Below are 22,788 nucleotides of genomic sequence, written 5' to 3' on the forward strand. Positions count from 1 at the left end.
CAAAGTATGATTGAAAATGTATTTAACTAATTATATAAGAGAGAAAAATGGGAAATAGAATTTAACACGATGATGACTGGCCAACAAATACATCAATCATCTATGAATGTGTGGATATGGACACTTAGGGCTCAGCGGAAATACTCACATATGGAGAGACGACAAGGATATGATGTGTACGACTAGTTAATCTGAGATGGAGATACCGCAGGTCTTTCCCTCCTGCAGCGGTCAGACTTACAACCAGCACAGCCCCTAGTTGACCCCCCCCCCCCCCCACACACACACACGCCCACACACACAACACAGGCTATGTGCAATATATATAAATGTGGTTAATAACTGTAATATATACCTGGCTGCTACATCCTAAGAGCTGTTACAGGATGTGTATTTTTTTTAATTATGTAACATTAAGCGGTCTGTGGCTCTTTTTCCTGCTGTAACTCCGCACATTTCCCCTCCGTGGGACTAATAAAGGTATTCTGATTCTGATCTGGGTTATTTCACAGGAGAAAATGTTTAAATTAGGGATAAATATCGTGGTAAAGAATGATCGAAAATGTATTTAACTAATTATATAAGAGAGAAATGGGATTTAACACGATGACTGGCAAAGAAATACATCAATCATCCAATTGGTGGATATGGAAGCGTCCACACGGCAGCGGGTGTTGAAGCTTGCCGGTGGGCGTGTCTGAAACTCGACCAACAACCAATCACATGAATATCCCGCCCCGGACACACAAGCACGCAGTTTGATTGGCTAGAGCTTGTACTGGCATATGATTCGATTGGCTGACGCTTGAAAAGTTGAACATTGCTCAACTTTTGAAGCGAGCAACGCGAGACTTCGATTATATTGATTAGAAAGCCAGATACGTTTCTTCTTGCCTCCTTTGAACATGACGGAAACTATTTTAAGAACAAAAATGGTGGCGTTATTGTAAAGCCAGATAATTTAAAATAAAAACAGCTTCATAATAGCAATATTTATTTTTACGTTGGTTTTTATATATTTTAAATCGTTTAACCTTTATTAGAATTGTGGCTCGAGTCTGTTAACCTGTCATATTTCGCTGCATGTGCCTTCATAAATAATCTGAGGGGAATTTCTTGTTGTGTATTTTTAACTTGTGATGTGTCATTTTGTTTAGTGTATTTGTTTATAGTGTCTGGACAGTCCCCACAGAGAGGCGAAGCCCCTCCCTTTCCTCCATGGAACTTATTTCAGAAAAAGTCTGCATTGAAGTTGATGGAGAGAGAAAGATTATCTCTCCATCCCGTTTGAATTGTGCCACGAGTTACACACATGATGTTTGTCAATTTAAAAGATAATTTAGCAAGTAATTTTTTTTAAATGTGTCGTCAAACTGTGAAGTAACACTTTGTGTGTGTGAAACCGCTCGATGACCTACATCTCCCGTCCCGCACCACACACCCAGACGGCGTCACGTTGAACATTTCACTCCTTTCTTTCAGAACGAGGCGGAAAGTATTCAAAGAGGTGAAATCACTCCAAGTCTGGGCGTGTTGAGAGCTGTACACACAAGGGGAGTGAGTCGGTTCTGAGAGCCAGCATGCGGGACCGGGACTCTGGGACTTGTAGTCTTTCTAGTTGCGTATTTTTCATAGTCTTATATTTCAACAGTTTTACGACAAACTGTGACTTTTTTTACTTGAAAATTATTGTTTAAGATTGACAAACATCATCTGTGGAACTCGTGGCACAATTCAAACGAGATGGAAAGATAACTTTTCTCTCTCCATCGACTTCAATACATAATCTTTCCAAAATAAGGTCCCATGGGGCGGAAGTAGATGTAGACTTCGCCTCTCTATGGATCAACGGTCACAAAAACATTAAATGGAGAATTAGCTTTAGCCAACATTGCTCATTTCCAGCTGTTGTCCCCGGCCAGATGAAAATAGACACCTTTTTAAAATCACAACACATCAGTTATAAAGAAAGGATGAGAGACAGGTAGATACAGGCGAACACACGTTACAACATACAGCTGCATCTGTTGTATGAAAAGTGCAATATAATTAAAGCTTTATTATTAATATGGAGCACACTGTAGGGGTTGACGTACCTTGCACAGGGGATGACGTTGGCCCTCTGAAATGGGGGTTAATGTGGATGTTTTTGGACTGTGGGGGGGGTTGCTGGTGGTGCTGCTGCTGCTGCTGCTGCTGCTGCTGGGGGAAGTTCGGTGGCGGAGAACTCATCATCCGTGGTGGTGGCTCCATCTGGGGCCTCATGGGGGGGGAGCGGTGAGCCATGTGTTGGGGGATGAGGGGCTGCAATGGCTGCTGGGTAATCGCACGCCCGTGGTCCTGGAAGGGGGGAGGACCTCTCGGACGTGAAGGGTGATGCTGAGAGTGCATTTGCTGCTGATGAGGAAGAGGCATTCGGGAGGACTGCTGCTAATTGGAAGGAGAAACGGGGCCAGGAGAGGAGGGGGAATCAACACACGCCGTCAGAACACATTCCTGATACATCAAGTGCTTGCAGCCACGCCATGACACGCCGACAAATCAATTCATAAGCTAGATGGATGACGTGATCCGAAATGGATTTAATAAAAGAGGTATGCTCTTTAAGGATGCCTTTAAGAAGCCTTTTAACATCTACATATATCAACCGGAGATGCATCAACAACAGATACATGAACAATAACAACAAAGCAAAGTTTGAGACGAGTGCTTGGTAATTGGCAAGTCTATCTGTTTAACAAACAAACAAGCCAGTGACCAAATATACAGTACGTTTTAAAAAGTACACGCTCATTAACCGCACGATGTTCATGTTGTTGGCGTGTCGTCCATCTGGCATTACTTATGTATGTCCAGTGTTTATGTTTTTAATTGTACAGCCTTTAATGAATGAATTAAATAATAATAATAGCAGCAGGACAATCGCCTGAACACGTATTTATTATTCAAGCACAGTTTTGTTTATGGGAACTGTTGCTATGTGTAACCTTGGTGAAAAAGCATGTGGGAAACTCCTTTGCAGCACAACAACTACACATACAGGATATGGAGAACCCTAAAAGCGTAATAGGGCCCCTTTAACGATTGAATTTCACTAGAGATGTCCCGATCCGATCACGTGATTTTCAGCACAAAAAAAATCGGGGATACAAAAAAAAAAAAAAAGTATTTTCATTTTTTTTTTTTTTAATGTTGCAAAACAAAAATGACCATGTTCACGTCTTAAAGTCATCCCGAGGCCTTAGTTTTCGTTTTAAATTACACAACATGTACCGCGACTTTTTTCCCCCCCCCATTTTTTTTGTACCGCTAACGGCCACTAGGGGACCTCCTAAATCTATGGATTTTACAGGTACAATTAACCACCTTTAACCCGATGGGCTCTAGGACCGGTCCGCGCCCGCCACCTTTAAGAGGCGGGCTCCAGCAGGAAAAGCTGGAGGCCGGAAAAGAGTGAGACAGGTAGCGCGGAACCGAGAGACAGAACGAGAGCAAGACAGACGGACAATTTAGCTTCTGCGGCTTATATGCAGGTGCGCTTTATAGTCCGGAAAGTACGGTATGTGTTGCTTCTTTTGGGCTTGTTTAAGTTTTCAAGTCCCTCCTCACCTCCATGCCCTCTCCCCTCAGTACCTCGCAGATCTCCTCCACCCATACATCCCATCCCGCACCCTTCGATCCTCAGACTCCAGCCTGCTCTCCATTCCCCATTCACGCCTCCGCACCTTCAGTGTCGCTGCCCCCCCCCCTCTGGAACTCCCTTCCTGCAGAAATCCGCAACGCCCCTTCTCTCAACATTTTCAAATCAACCCTTAAAACTCATCTGTTCAAAAAAATCGGTATCGGCAGATTGTCGAAATCCCTAAATATCACAATTAAAGGAAAGGTATTATGGTTCCAACGAGAGCTGGACTTGTCCCTTTATCGAATAACCTTCCCCTGCTTATTCAGGTTAGCCGTGATATTTTCCCTAGACCTTCAAAAAGGTCTTGTATGAACTGATGAGCCGTGTAAATCAAAGGATTAAATGCTTGGAGTGATATCTAATATTAAAAGCCCACAAGAAACTAAATCCTGGGCAAATGTAATTTCGCATAATGCCGTCTAAATGGATGACTGCCAAATGATTCGCTATAATCCATATATCAACATAGATAGCAGACTTTGTCGCGCGTAAACCAACAAAAGACTTGAAGGTCTTAGATGGTGAAGAGAGATCAAAACACACGTGAAGTACAAAGCCTCGTAGTGACTGACGATACAAGTCGGTAAAAAGTCAAGCAGTTTCAAATCATCTTATCCAGTGAAGCTTTCTTGAGCTGCTCTTCAGGAGGAGTGGCTCAGTATTAAGTGATGTCATATTCAAAAAGATAATCCCTTTCAAGAAGCTCCGTTATGCTTTCTGGGGTTTTCCCTGTCCTGATATACACCTGAGCATCAGCAGGAGAGGACTCTTTAAAGTAGAGACACTACACACTGATATACACCTGAACATCAGCAGGAGAGGACTCTTTAAAGTAGAGACACTACATACTGATATACACCTGAACATCAGCAGGAGAGGACTCTTTAAAGTAGAGACACTACGTACTGATATACACCTGAACATCAGCAGGAGAGGACTCTTTAAAGTAGAGACACTACATACTGATATACACCTGAACATCAGCAGGAGAGGACTCTTTAAAGTAGAGACACTACATACTGATATACACCTGAACACCAGCAGGAGAGGACTCTTTAAAGTAGAGACACTACATACTGATATACACCTGAACATCAGCAGGAGAGGACTCTTTAAAGTAGAGACACTACATACTGATATACACCTGAACATCATCAGGAGAGGACTCTTTAAAGGGTGGATGATTGTTTACCTGCATGCCCATAGGGACTCCCATCAGAGAGTGCCTCTGGTCCATCATTCTCCCTCTGTTTCCTCCTCTGAAATCTCCCATTCCAAAAGATGGGAAGCCTCCTCCTCTTCCTCCTCTTCCTCCTCTTCCTCCTTGCATTCCTCCTCTCATGCCTCGGCCTCCATAGCGGTTCTGTTTCTTTTGTCTTTCCTGTTCTTCAAACTCCATCAGATCCTGCTTGGCTTTCTCAGACAGCTCTAATGAAGGGAAGATGGGAAGGACTTGAAACACAGGTCCGTAGTAATAGCACTCAAATAAATACATAAAGGAATAACGTGTACCTAGTGTTTCGGGAATATTTCTCCGGTTACTTCCCACATCAGCCAGCCGCACAACAGCGCCATCCTTCCTTTCGGATTTGAACCGTATGCGACCAGCGTCTTCATCTTCCTCATCCTCTTCATCCGATTCCTCTTTTGTTTCCTCTGCAGGCCCAGCTTCGTTTTCGACCTAAAAAGACATTTTCAGAGTTGAAAAATACACTTTTTTTGAACGACTGTCAGCAGTGTTTATCTGCAGTTTGGTCCTTTAGTTAAATCTGCCCAAATGATGATAATCAAAATACATTTCACATCATCTTTTTAAGCCAAAACACAAAGTATTCTCTGGTTCCAGCTTAAAAAATGAACAAGATTTGCCTCTAAAAGTAAAAGTAAAAGTCTTCTAGAACCAAATATCTCGGTCTTGGATATAGACAAGATATTTAAAGATCTACAGACATCTAGAGTTTAAGAAAATGGTGACAGACCTCATGGTAAAGATCAAATGGTAAAAGCTTAATCAAGAAACTAGAGAAAAAGCATTTTTTTAAGCAAGAATTCTCTGGTTTCAGCTTCAAAAAACAACATTTGGCTCAAAAGTAAATATTTGTTGGCTATCTATTTCTTCTCGAACCTTGTATCTGGGTTTCGGATAGTTAGCCTGAATAAAAAAGATATTTGAAGATCTAGAGAAATCTAGAGTTTAAGAAAATAGTGACAGACCTCGTGGTATTTTATAGATCAAATGATGAATCAAGAAAATAGAGAAAAAGTCATTTTTTAAGCAAAAATTATCTGGTTTCAGAAAATGAACAAGATTTGCCTCTAAAAGTAAATATTCTCTGGCTTTCTAAGTCTTGGAGAACCAAATATCTCGGTCTTGGATATAGACAAGATATTTAAAGATCTACAGACATCTAGAGTTTAAGAAAATGGTGACAGACTTTTAAGAAATGAATCAGATCAAATCATAAAATAGATCAATCAAGAAAAAAGCATTTTCAAAGTTGAAAAATACACATTTTTTGCAGTTTTGGTCCCATTTTGTCCTTTAGTTAAATCTACCCAAATGATGAAAATCAAAATAAATGTCACGTCATCTTTTTGAGCCAAAACACAAAGTATTCTCTGGTTCCAGCTTAAAAAATGAACAAGATTTGCCTGAAAAGTTAATATTTTGTGGCTTTCTATTTCTTCTAGAACCTTGTATCTGGGTTTTGGATAGTTAGCCTGAATAAAAAAGATATTTGAAGATCTAGAGAAATCTAGAGTTTAAGAAAATGGTGACGGACCTCATGGTATTTTATAGATCAAATGAAGAATCAAAAAAATGTCTTTTTTAAGCAAGAATTATTTGCTTTCAGCTTCAAATAAAGGACAAAGATTTGCCTCAAAAGTAATTATTTTGTGGCTTTCTATTTCTTCTAGAACGTATTCAAAGATCTAGAGTTCAAGAAAATAGTGACAGACTTTTAGGAAATTAATCAAATCATAAAATAGATCAATCAAGAAAAAGGCAGTCCAATCTATAATAAAATGTGTTATACTGGTCAACACTTAACAACAAATATCCATATTCAAACGTTTAAAATGTTTACTGCTAAAACCACACACAATAAATAAATATCTGCCGCCTCTTTGCCGGTTTATTGTGTCAACAAACCTCCTCGCTGTCGAAGAGCTGGGAACCATCAGCTGGTTCTTCCTCCTCCTCCTCCTCCTCCTCCTCCTCCTCCTGCTGCGCCTCCCCCTCTACCTCCCCCTCCTCCTCCTCCTCCTCGTGCTGCTGCTCCTCGGGGGCCTCCTGATGGACTCCGTGTTCATAGGACGTTTGGTATTCATCATCCTTTATAGATCACATGGATATCGATTACATGGTGACGATGCTACGATAAGACAATACAGCTTTATCGATACGGCACGTTAACACCCCCAGACCAAAGTGCTGCACAGTCAGACACACAACTCACGGCTCAGCGCACACACCATAACACAAGGACAAGTAAAAAACAATACGTGACGTCAAAAAGGACAATTTCCAAAACGGCTCAAATGAAAAAACGTGGAAAAATGATATTAGACGTTTGAATATCCGCACGTTAAACCGATTAAAACAAATGTATACGGAGCATACGGCAGACATTAAAATGTGATGGCGGATTTGGGGGAGACACCATGTAACCCCCCCCTCTCCCCTTCCTCTCCCCCAGCCCACATTACCATAACAGTGGGAGCAAGGCTTCATTACTATTCCTGACAGCATTTGAAATTCAATGAGATGTAAATGTTGACATGATAGACAGAAAAGCAGGCACGTCTTCCCAGTTCACTGATGGTGAAAATATCATTGACTGACTCCGCGCAAATCACTGCGTTAAGTTCACGACTCCATGGCGAAAGACACACATCGTGAGGGAGGACAAATCAGTCCATACTACCGGGTAAAACATGACGTATTCATTTCATATAATCCAGCAAACAATGTCCTATCCAGGGTTGGGATAAGGTTACTTTGTATTTCATTACAATTAACAGATTGATAGGAAAACCTGCCTTTCGTGAAACATGAGTTTAAAAATGCAGAAATAAAATCTAAGCTTGCTCCGTTTTAAGCTCACACACTAGGGCTGCTCGATTATGGCAAAAATCATAATCTCGATTATTTGTGTCAATAATTGATATCTCGATTATTTGGGTCAATACCCAAATAATCGAGATAGCGTGATATCGGTTATTGAATTGATATCACGATTATTAAAACCGATTATCCATTTACTTTGAAAACATCCATTTATTGGAGAGAACAAATGTGAACCGTATGTTTTTAACAGTTGATTACCCGGAACTTTAAGGATAACTCGACTGAAAAACCAAAAAAATAAAATAAATAATAATAATAATAATAATTTAAAGATAAATTGTTTTATTTCGATTACGTTATTTTCGTAATCGTTGCAAGCCATAATTGCGATTAATTGAGCAGCCCTAACACACACTATTTAATGTGTAGGATCTATTGTCCCATCGTTGTCCCCATTTCAAGTGATTGTAAGTAGGGATGCACGATATTGGTTTTTTGAAACCGATACCGATAACTTCCTGCTTCTCAAGACCGATAACCGATAATATAATATATATTAAATGTACCTGTAGTTTTTGCACACCTGGTGGTAAAAAGAGACTAGTAGTGAGCAAAGGACATGAGCAGTACTACTATGAACAAAGCAAAGCCAAGAACAGTTTTTCTCTTCAAAGTGACCAGATTTATTTTCCCAAATAAAGTTCTTGCCTTTTTCAAAAGCCTCGTCGATAGGTAAAAGCCCCGGTGCCTTTGCAGTAGGGATGGGAATTTGAAAGCAAATGTATATTCGAATATTCGACCTCCCCAAAAAACGGTTAACCGGTTAACCGAAATGTACATATCCTATAAAAAAAAAAAATGGGCACATTTTTTTTTTTCGAATATTTTTTTTTACATTTTTTTTCAATAATGTTTTATAAATACACATGTGCAAATAAGTGTAGAAACCAAGTCGAATTTGTCAAATGTATTGAACTGGTGATCACAGTTTGACAGCTATAGTGTGGAGGCGATTCACAATCAGGCCAGCTGTAGAGAAGACCTGTCAGCTGGAACAGAGGTTGCGGGTATAGCAAGGTATAGCATGTATATAAGTTTAATTTGACATAGTTTGACCTCTACACCGCACTCACTAACCTGGTCGAAATATTTCCACACATTACTCCTTTTTGACGCCATGTCTGTTGTGTAGGACTCTTCTTAGAGTGTAAATAATTACCGGACTACCGGACTAAAATGTTGAATACCGGCAAAACTAAATCTCTCCTGTCAAAATGTCTATGCACTTTTCCGCCACACACGGTTGCCAAGCAGCGCTTATTGTTGTTTAGGCTGGCCACTCATGTGTCGCGAGTGTTGACAGGGGGCGGGGGAGCACGCTCATGAACTGTTGGCGCCGGAACCTCGCAATGGCTGCGGAGCTCATTTGCGCCACATTTGGGCCTAAGATGAGGTTTGAGTCTGCGTGATCTGCGTGCAGGGAGGGGCAGCAGCCATATCATTAGCTAGAACTAGCTAGATCTGATGGATTTGGACATAAACGCGAGTGAAGTATAACCGGACGCGAGAGAGAGATCAGCACCTGCAGCTCTGCCCGCTGTGAGGGGCCGGTGAGCGGAGCAAAACACACCTTTAGACGTCACCTAACACATTTAGCTATGGCACAGTCGTATATATATACATTGAATTATTCAATTTGATAATATGTAATCAACTTAGGCATCACTCCCAAAAAAATAAAAATAAAATAAAATTATAAAAATATTCATAACTCATATTCGAATACATGAATAATTATTCGAATACCTGAATCATTTCGAATATTCGAATATTCGATTAATCGTTCCCATCCCTACTTTGCAGCTGGCTTTGGATTCGCCGCTAGTTTAGCAGCACAGGCGTCTTCGTACGCTTTTAACACACCATCGTAGCCATGGCGATGTTTCAGGCGACTGATCAGGTTGGAAGTATGATAGCTCGTTGCCTTCTTCCCTCCTCGTGGAACTTCTGCTTTGTTAATACAAATAGCAAGCGAACTATCTAACTCTGAAACTTTGAAATAGTCCCATACTACCGACGACATGTTTGTTTACTGTCCTGGCTTCACGGCCGCACGCCGTTTACGTCACAGCCAGGCACGAGTTAGGGAGCGCTGGCTTTGTGAAGAACTCCCCTCTTCCTAAACCACTAACACCACAGTACTGGCAATACGGGAGGAGCCGAGTGAAAAACAAGCGCCCCTCATCCCAACCCACCCACATCGCAGGATTTTTCTTTTTTTACCCAAAGAATATATTGTATATAATCGGGGCTATTAATACTTTTATCGGGTTTATCGGGATGACGTCATAATTCCTAATATCGGACCGATAATTATCGTGCACCACTAATTATAAGGGAATACCGCTTTCTTGTCTGATTACATGTAATCCATTACAAAAAGCTCCTTAGTGAATTCTAGTCTTTGATAGAGAGTGTTTTAACGGTATTGGAGCGTCCATAACACTTTGCAGCTCCAAAAAAATCGCTCAATAACGTCTCAAAAATGTGAAAAAACGTTCTACTTCCCCATAGTGCCGATAAACTGCTGCATGAGAACCATGAAGCAGATTCAGGCGTATCGATTCTAGGGATGCCAGCGATTATTCCATTATTCGAATATTCGCTACAGTCTCCATAATCGAATATTATTTTTAAAAAGAAATTCTGGCTTAGTTTCAACCAAAATATATATTAATATATATTTGCTAATAATAGTAATAGTATTAATAATTGTAAATGGTCATTGGTCACACCACCAGCACGCTACACACCGCCCCCGCCCCCCCTCTCCCTCACACGTGCGACTAAAGATGAACAAAGCGGCAAGGTAAAAAGAGTTCCTCCTCGTGGAACTACTTCGAACTTACAAGTCCGAAGGAAGTTAAATGCCGCGAAAAGTCGGTCGAATAATCGATTATTATTTGCCAGGGCTGCCGAATAATAGATTTTGATCATGGTCAGTTTCTGGCAACCCTAATCGATTCACATTTAAAGTATTAGCCTACAGAAAAGAGATAACATCTGATCCTTAACAGCAAACACTAGTTGCTCTCTTTAGTCAGTCATACTTTCTGCCTCCAACAAAAACTCATTCCTAAATAAGGTCAGACAGAAGGTCAGACAGAAGGTCACACGTGGTGTTGGGTGTCGCGCTCCATTAACCTGCCAAACAGCAGCACATATTAACGCAGGAAAAAGATGGGATGGACAGGCCGCCCTCGGGGGAACACAACGGCTTAATCCTTTAAACTGTTCCACATAGCACTCGATGGAAACCACAGCAAGCATAATGTCAAGGCCAGGCAGTTTAGTGACCTTGTAAACAGATATTATACATAGTACGAACACACGTGCACACATTCCCCCCAAAATATCGTGAATAGGCTTCGGCGTAAGAAGGTCAATGTGTTATCTTTGTTTGGGGAAAAGGAGGAAGGCTGATGTATCTCTGTCAGGTGCCAAACACCATCACACCTTAGTAAATGGACCATAACGGACGTCTGCACATGGATCTGGTCTTATCTTTGATCCTATTAGTCCCGGCTAAGAGGGAAGGGAAAGGAATGAAAGGGAAGCTCGCATCAATCATTGGAAAACTGTACGGGGTGTCCTCGGGAAGGTCAATAATCTTTTCACCTGCATGAGACTTTATCAGATGCAGTCGAAAGCACGAGATAAAAGCCCCCCACATTAACCTCCACCGATTGGCAGCACATCTCCTCGACACAAAGCAGCTCCTTACTGCCCCAAAAGATACAGGACCCAAGGTCACAAAGGCACGGGGATTTAAGAAAGGGAGCCAGCAACCAAACAAGCCGTCAACACGAACTCTGTCAGCAAGACGGAGGAACGAACTGGCAGGAAGGGATGATGTATCCCTAAAACAACGCCATCGATTAGTAGTTAACATATTAGAGACTTATTCGATATGAACAAGACTTCACTTAAAAAAGGGAACGTATTCTGAGTTAGAAATACTTTTGTTATTATGAGAATATACACGATATTGTTTGGTAGTTTATTTGCATTTAGCAGAAAATGCACTGAGAAAATATTTGTTATATTTAACTAATTGTTTAAGAGAAATACATTTAGAGAAAATGATATTTGTTTTGCCTTAATCTGTAAATATCACGTCAACCTCAGCTCAGCTTTTCCCCCAGTTTCTCCTAATGGACGTTCTTTGGACTTATTCATTCGCAACTAGTTGTTAATTAACACATGTGACCCGCTCTATCGAAATCAGTCGGAAGTCTCAACGGCTCATTTCAAAATAAACGTGGATTTGCGTAAAAAGCTATTTTTTCGGGGTTCGGGTGTTTCGTTTGATTTTAAACAAACAAAGTCTTGGCTTTCAGAATATGAAACTTTTATTTCCAAAACCACACGATAAATACCGTACTTTTTGGACTATAAGCCGCGACTTTCCCCCCCATTTTCTTTGTACAGCTAACGGCCACTAGGGAACCTCCTAAATCTATGGATTGTACAGGTAAAATTAACCACCTTTAACTCTACGGGCTCTAGGACCGGTCCGCGCCCGCCACCTTTAAGCGGCGGGCTCCAGCAGGAAAAGCTGGAGGCCGGAAAAGAGTGAGACAGGTAGCGCGCCAAAGTAAAAGTGGAACCGAGAGACAGAACGAGAGCAAGACAGACGGACCATTTAGCTGCTGCGGCTTATATGCAGGTGCGCTTTATAGTCCGGAAAGTACGGTACATTCTTTAAGCTTGTAAAGGGAAGATGACGGGCACCTCTCATTCGCAATCTGCTCTTCCGCAGCGCCGCCCCCCCCTCCCTCCGGCTGACATTATGAATGTAGGCGTATAGTAATCATAGATAACACGACAGGGTCCGTTACAGTTTGTTTTCATCTGGTTTCATTTAAACAAAGTCTTGGCTTTCAGAATATTAAACTTGTTTCGGCAAATTCAGATGATAAATACAGCTTTGAAGCTTCGGCATAATTACAAGCGGAGAACGGAGTAACTTGACGTCACAGCGGGCGCAACAACAGCCGGTGTTTCTCGTGAGGGTTTTCCCCGGGAAACACACACAATACACACACAATTACACAAACACACACACGTATACACACACTCGCGAGCTTCCCCCAGACCAGTAATCTGAACAGAAATATTTTCCCTCCGTAGTATTTCGATCATTTGCTAATAACCAATCAGATCGATGGATTCCAGAGAAGAGGAAACTTTGAAGGCCTTCTTCTCAAAATGATGACTCGTGAAAGTCATTATATAACGTGACATATTTTGCTTAATATTTGGAGCACAGCAACAATCCTGATATCATTAGACAGCTAGGAATCTCCTCTTTTCAGCAGTGTACACAACTCAAAATGTGTCTTCGGGTCAATGACTGGTTTCGATAGAGCAGGTCACATATTAGAGACAAGCTACTAGCTTATTTGTTATGAACTTCACTTTCAAATAGGGAACATATTCTGAGTTAGAAATACCTACATTTTGACACAATTAACGCTTGTAGTTTCATTTCTTGTTGCATGAGAATATACCATATGGTGTTATTATGGGAGAATGACTATTCTTGTGGCACTGCTGCTGCATATCGAACATATTAAGACTCATGTACAACAACTTCCTTACTTACAAGAAGTGAGTACTAATTAGAGGGCTACTGAGCAAAAACTCGTCGTAGTACTGGGAGAATATGGTCGTGTAGAATAAGGCATTAATAAGTGTTTTATAATGACTAACAAAGAGCCAATATGCATGTTAATTAACAACGAGTTGATGGTGAATGTGTGTACCTTAATATAAAGTGTTACCGTGGTGATGAATCCCCAAAAAACGCCAACAAACATCTCCTTCTCCTGAATAGATTTTCAATCCCGACTGTCCGTTTATAGCGAGTGTGACGTTATCTCTTAGACACAAAAGGGTGTGTGTGTCTGTGTGTGTGTGTGTGTGTGTGTGTGTGTGTGTGTGTGTGTGTGTGTGTGTGTGTGTTTGTTTTTTACGAGTAAGCAAATGTGAGAACTCACTTGAAACTCCCCATCTATGGGCTCATTGATCTGGATGTCGAGCACTTCGTCCTGGTAGCCGTCGTCGCCCTCGTTTTGCTCTCCAGTGTAATCCATCGGTTCTTCTTCTTCAGGCATCTGCGTGTTGTTGTTGTCCTGGCTGTATTCCTGTGTGTATCCCTCCTCTTCTTGCGGGTAACCCTCCTCCTCCTCCTCCTCCTCCTCCTCCTCACCCAGGTTCACGACGTCATCTGTGTATTCTGCCACCTGCGAGGATGCGCCCAAGCTGACTGTGGCGTTGGCGTTTACACCCTGACCGCTGAAAATAAAACACGTTGGGAAAACAGTGGTGAGTAAAGACATGACTAGTACCAAGACAGGATTCTGAGAGAAAGACGTTCAACGGTTGCTGATTTTAGTTATAGGTGTTTTAAGAGGGGGCTCAAGGCTTCATATTGAGGGGTAAAGGTAACCGTTGCCGCCCACCTAAGACCCACGACTGGATTAGTTGTCATTCTGAAATCTTTGTATTGATTAAGCTCAATCAATTTAAGCTAGTAGCCTCAAGGACGAGGGTATTTATTTTCACTCTGACGAGGGAACGTTCAGATGAAAGCTGACGAGTGCGTTATGGCGCGTTTCCACTGCAGCGGGTAGCTCGCTTTAAGCGTGCCGAGTGCCCGGTTTTGGTTGCGTTTCCACTTGGTCTAGTTTTGGCCCGGGGCGACTTTTTCACCTTTTTTATGGCCCCATAAAATCGTGGTTCTAGGGCCAGGAGCAACCCGGCTGAGTCGGGCTGAGCATGCTCAACTAGAGAGAGAATTGCTGGCAAGGGAGCTACAACTACAACAAGATGAACATATTTGACCGTGATTTAATTGTAATACACGTTTCAAAATGATGCCGAAGTAACAACACACTGATACCGGTTAGTAACAACCATGAATTAATGCTTTGAGTCTGCAGACAGACGGCAGAGAAACACCCTTTTAAAATGCATGTTTTCTGAATGGAGATCGGCTAAGCTAACGCTATATATGCTCCGACCGTCCTCACTCACAGCAACGGCCTCCAGACATAAATAAAGCAGCGACTGTATCCTCCATGACACAGGCAGTCTGTGGTTTGGACTGGTTTCACTTCTGTCTAGTTTCTGAACAGATCTGAGGAGCTGTTAGCTCTGAGTGCTAAGAGCTAACGGCTGTGTTGTTTTTCTGGGGCTCTCATTGAAGATGACGTCACGGCTCCGCCTACACTGCGTTGCTATAGTTACTGCCCCAGTTCCTAAACTGTAATGGAAGCGCAGCATAAAGTGAGCCGGGCCTAACAAGGCCTAACCGAACCGAGCGAGGCCTGCAGTGGAGACGCGCCATAAGCGTGTGTATTTACCACACACACACACACACACACACACACACACACACACACACACACACACACACACACACACACACACACACACACACACACACACACACACACACACACACACACACACACACACACTAAAGCCTGACACTTGTGTTCGCAGCTGACCTCACGGTAACTTCCTCATCGTCACTCTGTAGGAGGTCGTCATTCAGCTCTTCATCCGACACTTCCGAGGGATTCTGAAACAGAAGGAAGTAGGGATGTAACGATACACTCACAATTCGATACACGGTTTTAAGTTCACGATACGATTCTTTATTTTTTACAGAATGAGCTGCGGACAAATTACGACTGAAAAGTATTTGTATAAGCAAAACAACGTACATGTTCTCATTAAGAGTGCAACTGAAACTGTATTTTATCTTAAAGGTCCCATGTCGTGCTTTTCCGGTTATCACCCGTCCCCTCGTTGTTATGAAGGTGTTTCTGCATGTGAGCGGTCTGCAGAGTCAAACCCTCAAAGTGCACCCTGCAGCGAGTAAAACTCTCACACAGAGAAGACCTCCCCAAAACGCCTCGTTGGAGACACGTCACTGTCCATCTGATTCTTCCTGGGACATCATGATGTCATCCGTACCCGGAACTAAATGGACCAATCCGTGGAGCCGTTACGTTAAGCCCCCGCTGATTGGTCCAAATTGACCAATCCACGGACTTCCTCACACATTCAGTGCAGCTCTGCTGGTCTCTCCTCCCTGGCTGCAGGCTGATAACAGACAGTTGGCATCGCGGCGACGTTCTCTCTGCAGACCCATTCTCACAGCGTTCATCAACCTTTTTCTTTCTCAATATCAAGCTACACTTATTGTTGTTACTTCGGCTGTGACTTTGTGTGTGCTCAGGGTGAGTTTGGCTGTGTATCGCTAAACAAGGAAACCACACCTCCACGGAGCTCAGCGCGATTCACAACGTCCCGACTGGTCCCGACCAATCAGAGCACACTGGGCTCACAGGGAGGGGGGGGGCAAGAGCTGCAACGAGCCGTTTAGTGGAGAGTGACCAATGTGAGTTTGGAAAATTGCACGGTATAAATCTATTCTAGTAGACCACAACAATGGAATTATGATCAGTGGAAATGGCCGTGACATGGGACCTTTAAAAAACAAAAAGATACATAATTGGATTCTGAGAACAAATCCCAGCGCGGAAATCGCGCTCCATTTAAGGCGGGGCCTCGCATATGACGCGCGCCTGTTCCACCATTCTTCGTTTTCCGAGGCTAGGAAGGATTCTTGCCTCGCTTCTGAAGCAAGTGACTCGGAAGACATGTGCTACCAAGCAAGCGTCCTCGACATTGAGAAACACCCACGGACACTGTGCTATGACTACTACTAGTCTAGTGTATAATTCTTGTATAGCATATTTCTTGCCAAATAAACAATAAAATGCTAGTTACAGTAACCCAGATTCTTGTTTGCTTTATGTTGATATTTAATAATATTTAAAATAGGTGCAGCATGTACAAAGTGTTAGAGAATAATTCTTCCTTACTCCTAAGACATTTAACCTTATATATATATATTAGGGTTGTCAAATGATTACAAATTGTAATCAGATTAATAACAGTTTAAAAATTAATTAATCAGATTAATCTCCATTCGAACTATGTCCAAAATATGCCATTTATTTCTGTATATTGTTGGGAATGGAAAGATAAATGAAAGCAGGCGGATATATCCATTTAACATACAGTATCTATGTTTATTATAACATTTTTCTGCATGTCAAAATGAAAGACAGCCCACACACCTATCAATCATCAAACCGTGGGGTCTTAATTCATTACGCGTTGATTTCTATCAACGGGGCTTTAGCACAGTTCTCCAGTGAGGGAGGGAGTCTCCCTCCGCAGCCGGTTGGCTCAGTTCCGTTGTACAGACCGACGTTAACAGCAGCCTGTCTGTGCACACGGAGACCGACTCTGTCGTCCGGTGATCTAACCGCCTTCTGGAAAAGCTTCACAAGTACTCGGTACGCAAATGCGCTTTGTGACACAAGTGACGGTACGCATTTCAGATTACGCACATGACCTGCGTACCAGTTATGTGCACCCCTGTACCAGAGCCATATTATTACTATTATATGGCTCTGCCCTGTACTACAGCAAGAGTGTTCTCCGTCGGGACTTCCTGCAACAACACCACGCCGTTATCAAAGATGTTCTATTGAGAAGACGATCACTACGTGACAAAAGTTTTCAAAACCGTGGCTACTGAAATCAGTCTGACTAACTGCTGTCTGTGCAATTTACTCCGCGAGTTGGCAGACTTTATTTTGCTTACTTTAACATCATGTCTCATGCTGGGGCTGAGCCACTTCTTGGTATGGGTGCAGCCTACCCAGCCATACCCTGGCGCTGCCACTGGTGGCACGTATGGGGCGGGCCATTCTGCACATGTGTTAAATATTTTAACGCAATTAATTAAAAAATTAATTACCGCCGTTAACGCGATAATTTTGACCGCACTAATATATATATATACCTTATTGCCTGTTCACGTTAATAACAAATCCTGTTTGTGACGCCAGCTTTAAGGAATGCGCTCCAGCACTTAGTGTCAAGTTCACAGGGGGGGTTTTAAGCTCCACAGATGTGAGAGGCATCTCCTGTGTCTGCAATGTTCAACTTTTGAAGCTGAGCTGGAAGCGTCAGCCAATCAAACACGTTTATGCAAATCTGACAGTCGAAGCGCTAGCCAATCAAACCGCGTGTAAGCAGGGAGAACCAGACCGCAGTTCATTTCCTCATATTCCAAACGAGAAGTTACGGTAGCAAATCACCCGGTTATTTACGACCAGAACTATTACCGGGATACAAACCGGAGGAGCCAGGCATGGAGGGAGGCGGCAGAGGCAGGGGGTGAAACTGGTAGGTTTTCGCCTGTTTGGGGAGTTTATATATATATATATATTGCTCGCATAAAATCCCCGGGGTTTTTTGCTTTGTATGTCGGGGGCGGGAGATTCATGTGATTGGTTGTTGGTCGCATTGCTCGCAAAAAATCCCCAAGCTGTCAGACACGCCCAGCTCCAAGATGTTCAAGATGTTTGAAAAGCTGCTGTGTGGACGTACCGTTACACAAAGTATAGCTACACGTGAAACATTTATTCGGACAAGTAAATTGCCAAACTCACTTGTCCATGGACTCTCTAAAAACATTTTCTTACACTGCCTAGAAATAAGTAATCTGTTATTGTGTGCTTTTTAAATATCGTCTTCTTTCGGTTGTTTTTCAGGCCTGAGGGCGGGGGACCTCCTCCAACCCCAGAGGATCGATTCCCATGTGGTGAAGGCAATCTGGGCAGGTCCACACGGCTCTGTTTTGTCCACTGCACTTCCTCCTGCTTCACATCAACACTTCCCCCTGTGGAGGAGCCACCTGCTACAAGTCACTTCTCTTCTCTAAATGTTCGACCAACACAATGTTTTCTGTTTCCTGCATGTAAGCAGAGAAACCATACGGACATGCAAAGCGTTCTTTTGGCACAAAAATATAAACAAAACAGTGAGATTTTGTATGTCCTTACCTTTTTCCCCGACAGCCAATCCTCTCCAAGCAGATCTTCTTCCAAATCACTTTAAACAGGAAACAAGCCACCATTAAGAGGTTAGAGAAGATGGATAACAAGCGGAGTGTTCTTTTTATTAACTAATAATGTCTTTCTGTGATTATAAATGCTTTTATATCCCAGTAAGGTTTTTTAAAGATGGGAATCTTTTCTGATTTTATTGATACTACTACAGAAACCAACACTCATTACTGGTTCACCTCCTTATCGTACGTACCATGTACTACATTTTGATGACTAAATGATTGATTTGTAATACCTATGTTATATATACCGTACTTTTCGGACTATAAGCAGCGACTTTTTCCCCCATTTTTTTTGTACAGCTAACGGCCACTAGGGGACCTCCTACATCTATGGATCTTACAGGTAAAATTAACCGCCTTTAATACGATGGGCTCTATGACCGGTCCGCGCCCGCCACCTTTAAGCGGCGGGCTCCAGCAGGAAAAGCTGGAGGCCGGAAAAGAGTGAGACAGGTAGCGCCAAAGTAAAACCGAGAGACAGAACGAGAGCAAGACAGACGGACAGTTTAGCTGCTGCGGATTATATGCAGGTGCGCTTTGTAGTCCGAAAAGTACGGTAAATAGAACATGTTGGAGCCAGGCATTGATAATATAATTTAATAGTTAAACATTACATTACATGTAATTTGTAAGTCGCTTTTATCCAAACACAACGACATGCTGACTGCAGAGGGGTTTGAACTTGCTATCCCCTGATTCAAAGTCCAGCACACCCTCCACTGAGCCACAGCTTCCCTAAACATACATTTTCTTGCTTTTATAGCAATTATTTTGGTTAAATAAAGTAGTTTGTTAATGCTTTTATTTGAACGCAGCTTCGGGCATTCGGTGATTTGGGCAGGAGGTGATTAGGTATATATTGGAGACAGGTGGAGGTGGGATTAAGGCACCAGGAAGGGCATATTTTACCTGCTAAAACCACGCGAAAAGACGGGGAAAGACATAGGAAAATTGCCATTAAGATTATTGTAGTGTTTTGTATATGAAGAGAACTATGCTGCCTGCAAGCATATGTATCTTTAATTTGACTTCCTGTGCAGCTTGTGTATAAAACACTGCTGTCTTTTTGTAAAACATGACATTAGTTACCTCCCAAGATCGTCATCTTCCCCTCTCCTCCTGCGTGATCGCTCCGCACCAGGTTTGTCATATTCACCGAAGCCATATTCTGCAAAAGGAAGAAAGACAGTTTTGCTTACACAGCAATGGACTCTGCTAATAGTATTCATCATCCTCACAGTCTGTCCTGTTGGCAAGCATTCATTCAAATGTATTTTTAGACTATTAGCATGTTGTTGATTGTTGGCCCTTACGCCAAGCTGAACCAACTTGTGCAGCAACCGTGTGTACAAACAGGATAAGTAAATATTTGCATACACATCTGTCTCATAGCTTGCCGTGGATAATTCCAATAAAAGGTACTGTACACTTTGACCCAAATAGTAAAAAGACTAAAGTATAGATTTATTTCACAGCACCTGGGAGTATGCACACGTTCAAACCAGAATGAAATGGCGCCACATGTCTCCGTGACTATTGATTTATTTTATAGATTTTCTTAATCTTTCCACGACATAACATTTGGCACACCGGCTCTACCAAAGGGAGCAAATACCAGACAAAGGACACAACACCTAATTCCCTCAAAGACATATCTTCTAGGAAACAATGAGGAATAACATGACTCCAGACATTCCTGAAAAATATATATTGATACAACAAAAGGAAGTAAGCATTAATCAAACTGTATTTCTTAGTTACGTTTCATGGGGCTTCTTTGATCCGAGCATAGTTCTATTTTTTCAGGTTATACACAATAATTGTTGTGCACACACACACAGTATACACACACCTATAGAAGACATGGCGCGTAAAGTTTAGGGATGAGAACTGCTGAGATCTGAGGCCACACGAGGACGAAAACGGCTAAACGCATAGGATTAACGCAATAGCAAAAAAGCTTCCGTCCACACGCAATATTGACCGGATAGTGTCTGTCCACACGAGACCGCTCCGTTTAGCTCCAACCACTGGAGAAGCTGCAGTACATATGCCGAGCCTGTAGGTGGCGCTGTAACTTCCTCCACAAAGCAGCGAAGAAGAAGGTTGTCATGGTTGCCCTTCTGTTTATTCTCCGCGGTGGGGGCCGAGGGAACCGGGCAGAGTTTTTCGCCAGTCAACGTGTATTAAAGTTGAAATCTTCCGGACAAAATTATAAAAGTGCCGGTCAAAGGTCTTCTTTGTTTTTTATTGAGCTTTAAAACAAATGAATAACGACTCTATATAATATAATAATGAAATACACGGAGCCTCTCTTTTCCCTCCCTCTCTTCGGACAGCGTCAGTGTCTGTCTCATGCAGCAGCTGATCCAGTATTGAGCGACCCGGCCGACTGTAAAAATAAACATATTTATAACTAGTGTAGGTAGTTTGAGAGGTGTCTCTGTCCTGTCCGATTAGACTTCACTCGCGTTTAGGTCCATATCGAGAGAAAGATAAATAATCTGAATTCAGTGCAGTTTACTTTGACGCGGGGGTGAGCAGCAGAGGTGGGGAGAGGCGGGGCTATTGCGTCATCATTATCAGAAAATGATCGTATAGGGCGTACACACGGAGCCGTTGGACCCCCCAGAGCGTTGCGTATGCCGTTCTATCCACCTTGGGACCCGTTATCGTTTCCGCTGTCGTTTAGTGCCGTATTCGGTCGTCCTCGTGCGGCCGAACGGTCTATATGACACTAAACAGTAACGCAAACGACTGTTTTCGTCCTCGTGTGGCCGGGACCTAAGGCTATGACACAACAGTGAGCCAACTTTCACTACACCAAGTCCAAATCTGCACTTTTCTGAAACTGAGATGTGTTAAATGAAAAGCTAGATTACTGGCATTAAGGTGATGTTATGGACTTGGCCAACATTTCATTTTAAAAATGTTTGTCTAACACCTTGAGTTACCCAAGACATGCTCAGACATAACCTGATCACGAAGTTACAAAACCTGGTAGAAAATGCTTTCATTTGGAGGAGAATTGGTTTGGCAAATATCAGACACCCAATCACCCATGCAACATACGTACATAATCACATACATTAATTGCATTCAGCTAGGGGTGGGCGATATTGAAAAATATATTATCACGATATTTTTCAAGCAGTATCACGATAGACGATGTATATCACGATATGTTTTCATGTCGGTTATTATGGTTATTTTTCAAGTTACTTAACAGTTCAAGCACCTACAAGGTAACAGAAACTAAAACAAAAAGGAGTAACAAACCAACATAGCATTTCAAGCTGGTTTTATTTCTGAAATGAATCCCTGAATGAACAATTCAACATTCTGATATGGCTTCAAGGCACAGTTTCTCAGTATAAACATGAACTGTCTGAGGTAGCACGAACAGTGAACATCAATAAACATGAGAAGGAGGGTAAAACATAGCTAAGTAAAACATAAAACATCAATGAGGAAAAGTCAGTGCCAAACACTTCAAATGTAAACTTTAGACTTGAAGTGCAATAAAATACTTTAGCATAACTGAAGGGAAAAGTTGATTTTTGTAATAGTTTTCTTTTCAAAAAAATTTGTTTTCAATATTTAAATTTTTTTTTTTTATCACGATAGATACGATATCTCTGAAAAAGCATATCGTGGAGACCTAATATCGTCACGACGATATATATTGTCATATCGCCCACCCCTACATTCAGGTAATAATTACAGTCTGGCTTTGATATCTCTTGCTAGCAGCCTGGATATGTTATCAATCACAGGGACACAGAAAATATTACTTGTATGGATATATTTGCGTGCATTTCACCAGCTCACGTCGTCTGTAAAGATTCTGGCTATACCTGACATGCTAGGTTTGTTCTGACAGCAACACTACACTCCAATGCTTATAAAAAACAACAAAGCTGGGGTGAATTCAAAACACCAGAGTAAACTGCGTCGTATACT

General features: G+C 42.1%; 1 protein-coding gene across 2 annotated transcripts in view; it reads right to left on the bottom strand.

Moving 5' to 3' along the window:
- rbm33a (RNA binding motif protein 33a) overlaps positions 1-22,788 on the bottom strand; it is a 56,655-nt gene that overhangs the window by 31,251 nt on the left and 2,616 nt on the right. For both annotated transcript variants that reach the window (XM_034108442.2, XM_034108441.2), the window contains exons 2-9: positions 19,915-19,993; positions 18,758-18,806; positions 15,335-15,408; positions 13,820-14,117; positions 6,840-7,022; positions 5,198-5,366; positions 4,878-5,113; positions 2,097-2,430 (exon numbers count right to left, since the gene is read on the bottom strand). In XM_034108442.2, coding sequence (XP_033964333.1) covers positions 2,097-2,430; positions 4,878-5,113; positions 5,198-5,366; positions 6,840-7,022; positions 13,820-14,117; positions 15,335-15,408; positions 18,758-18,806; positions 19,915-19,993 — 1,422 coding nt within the window. The remainder of the gene's footprint in view (positions 1-2,096; positions 2,431-4,877; positions 5,114-5,197; positions 5,367-6,839; positions 7,023-13,819; positions 14,118-15,334; positions 15,409-18,757; positions 18,807-19,914; positions 19,994-22,788) is intronic.

This window comes from Pseudochaenichthys georgianus, chromosome 20 (assembly GCF_902827115.2).
Source record: "Pseudochaenichthys georgianus chromosome 20, fPseGeo1.2, whole genome shotgun sequence".
NCBI classification, from domain to species: Eukaryota; Metazoa; Chordata; class Actinopteri; order Perciformes; family Channichthyidae; genus Pseudochaenichthys; species Pseudochaenichthys georgianus.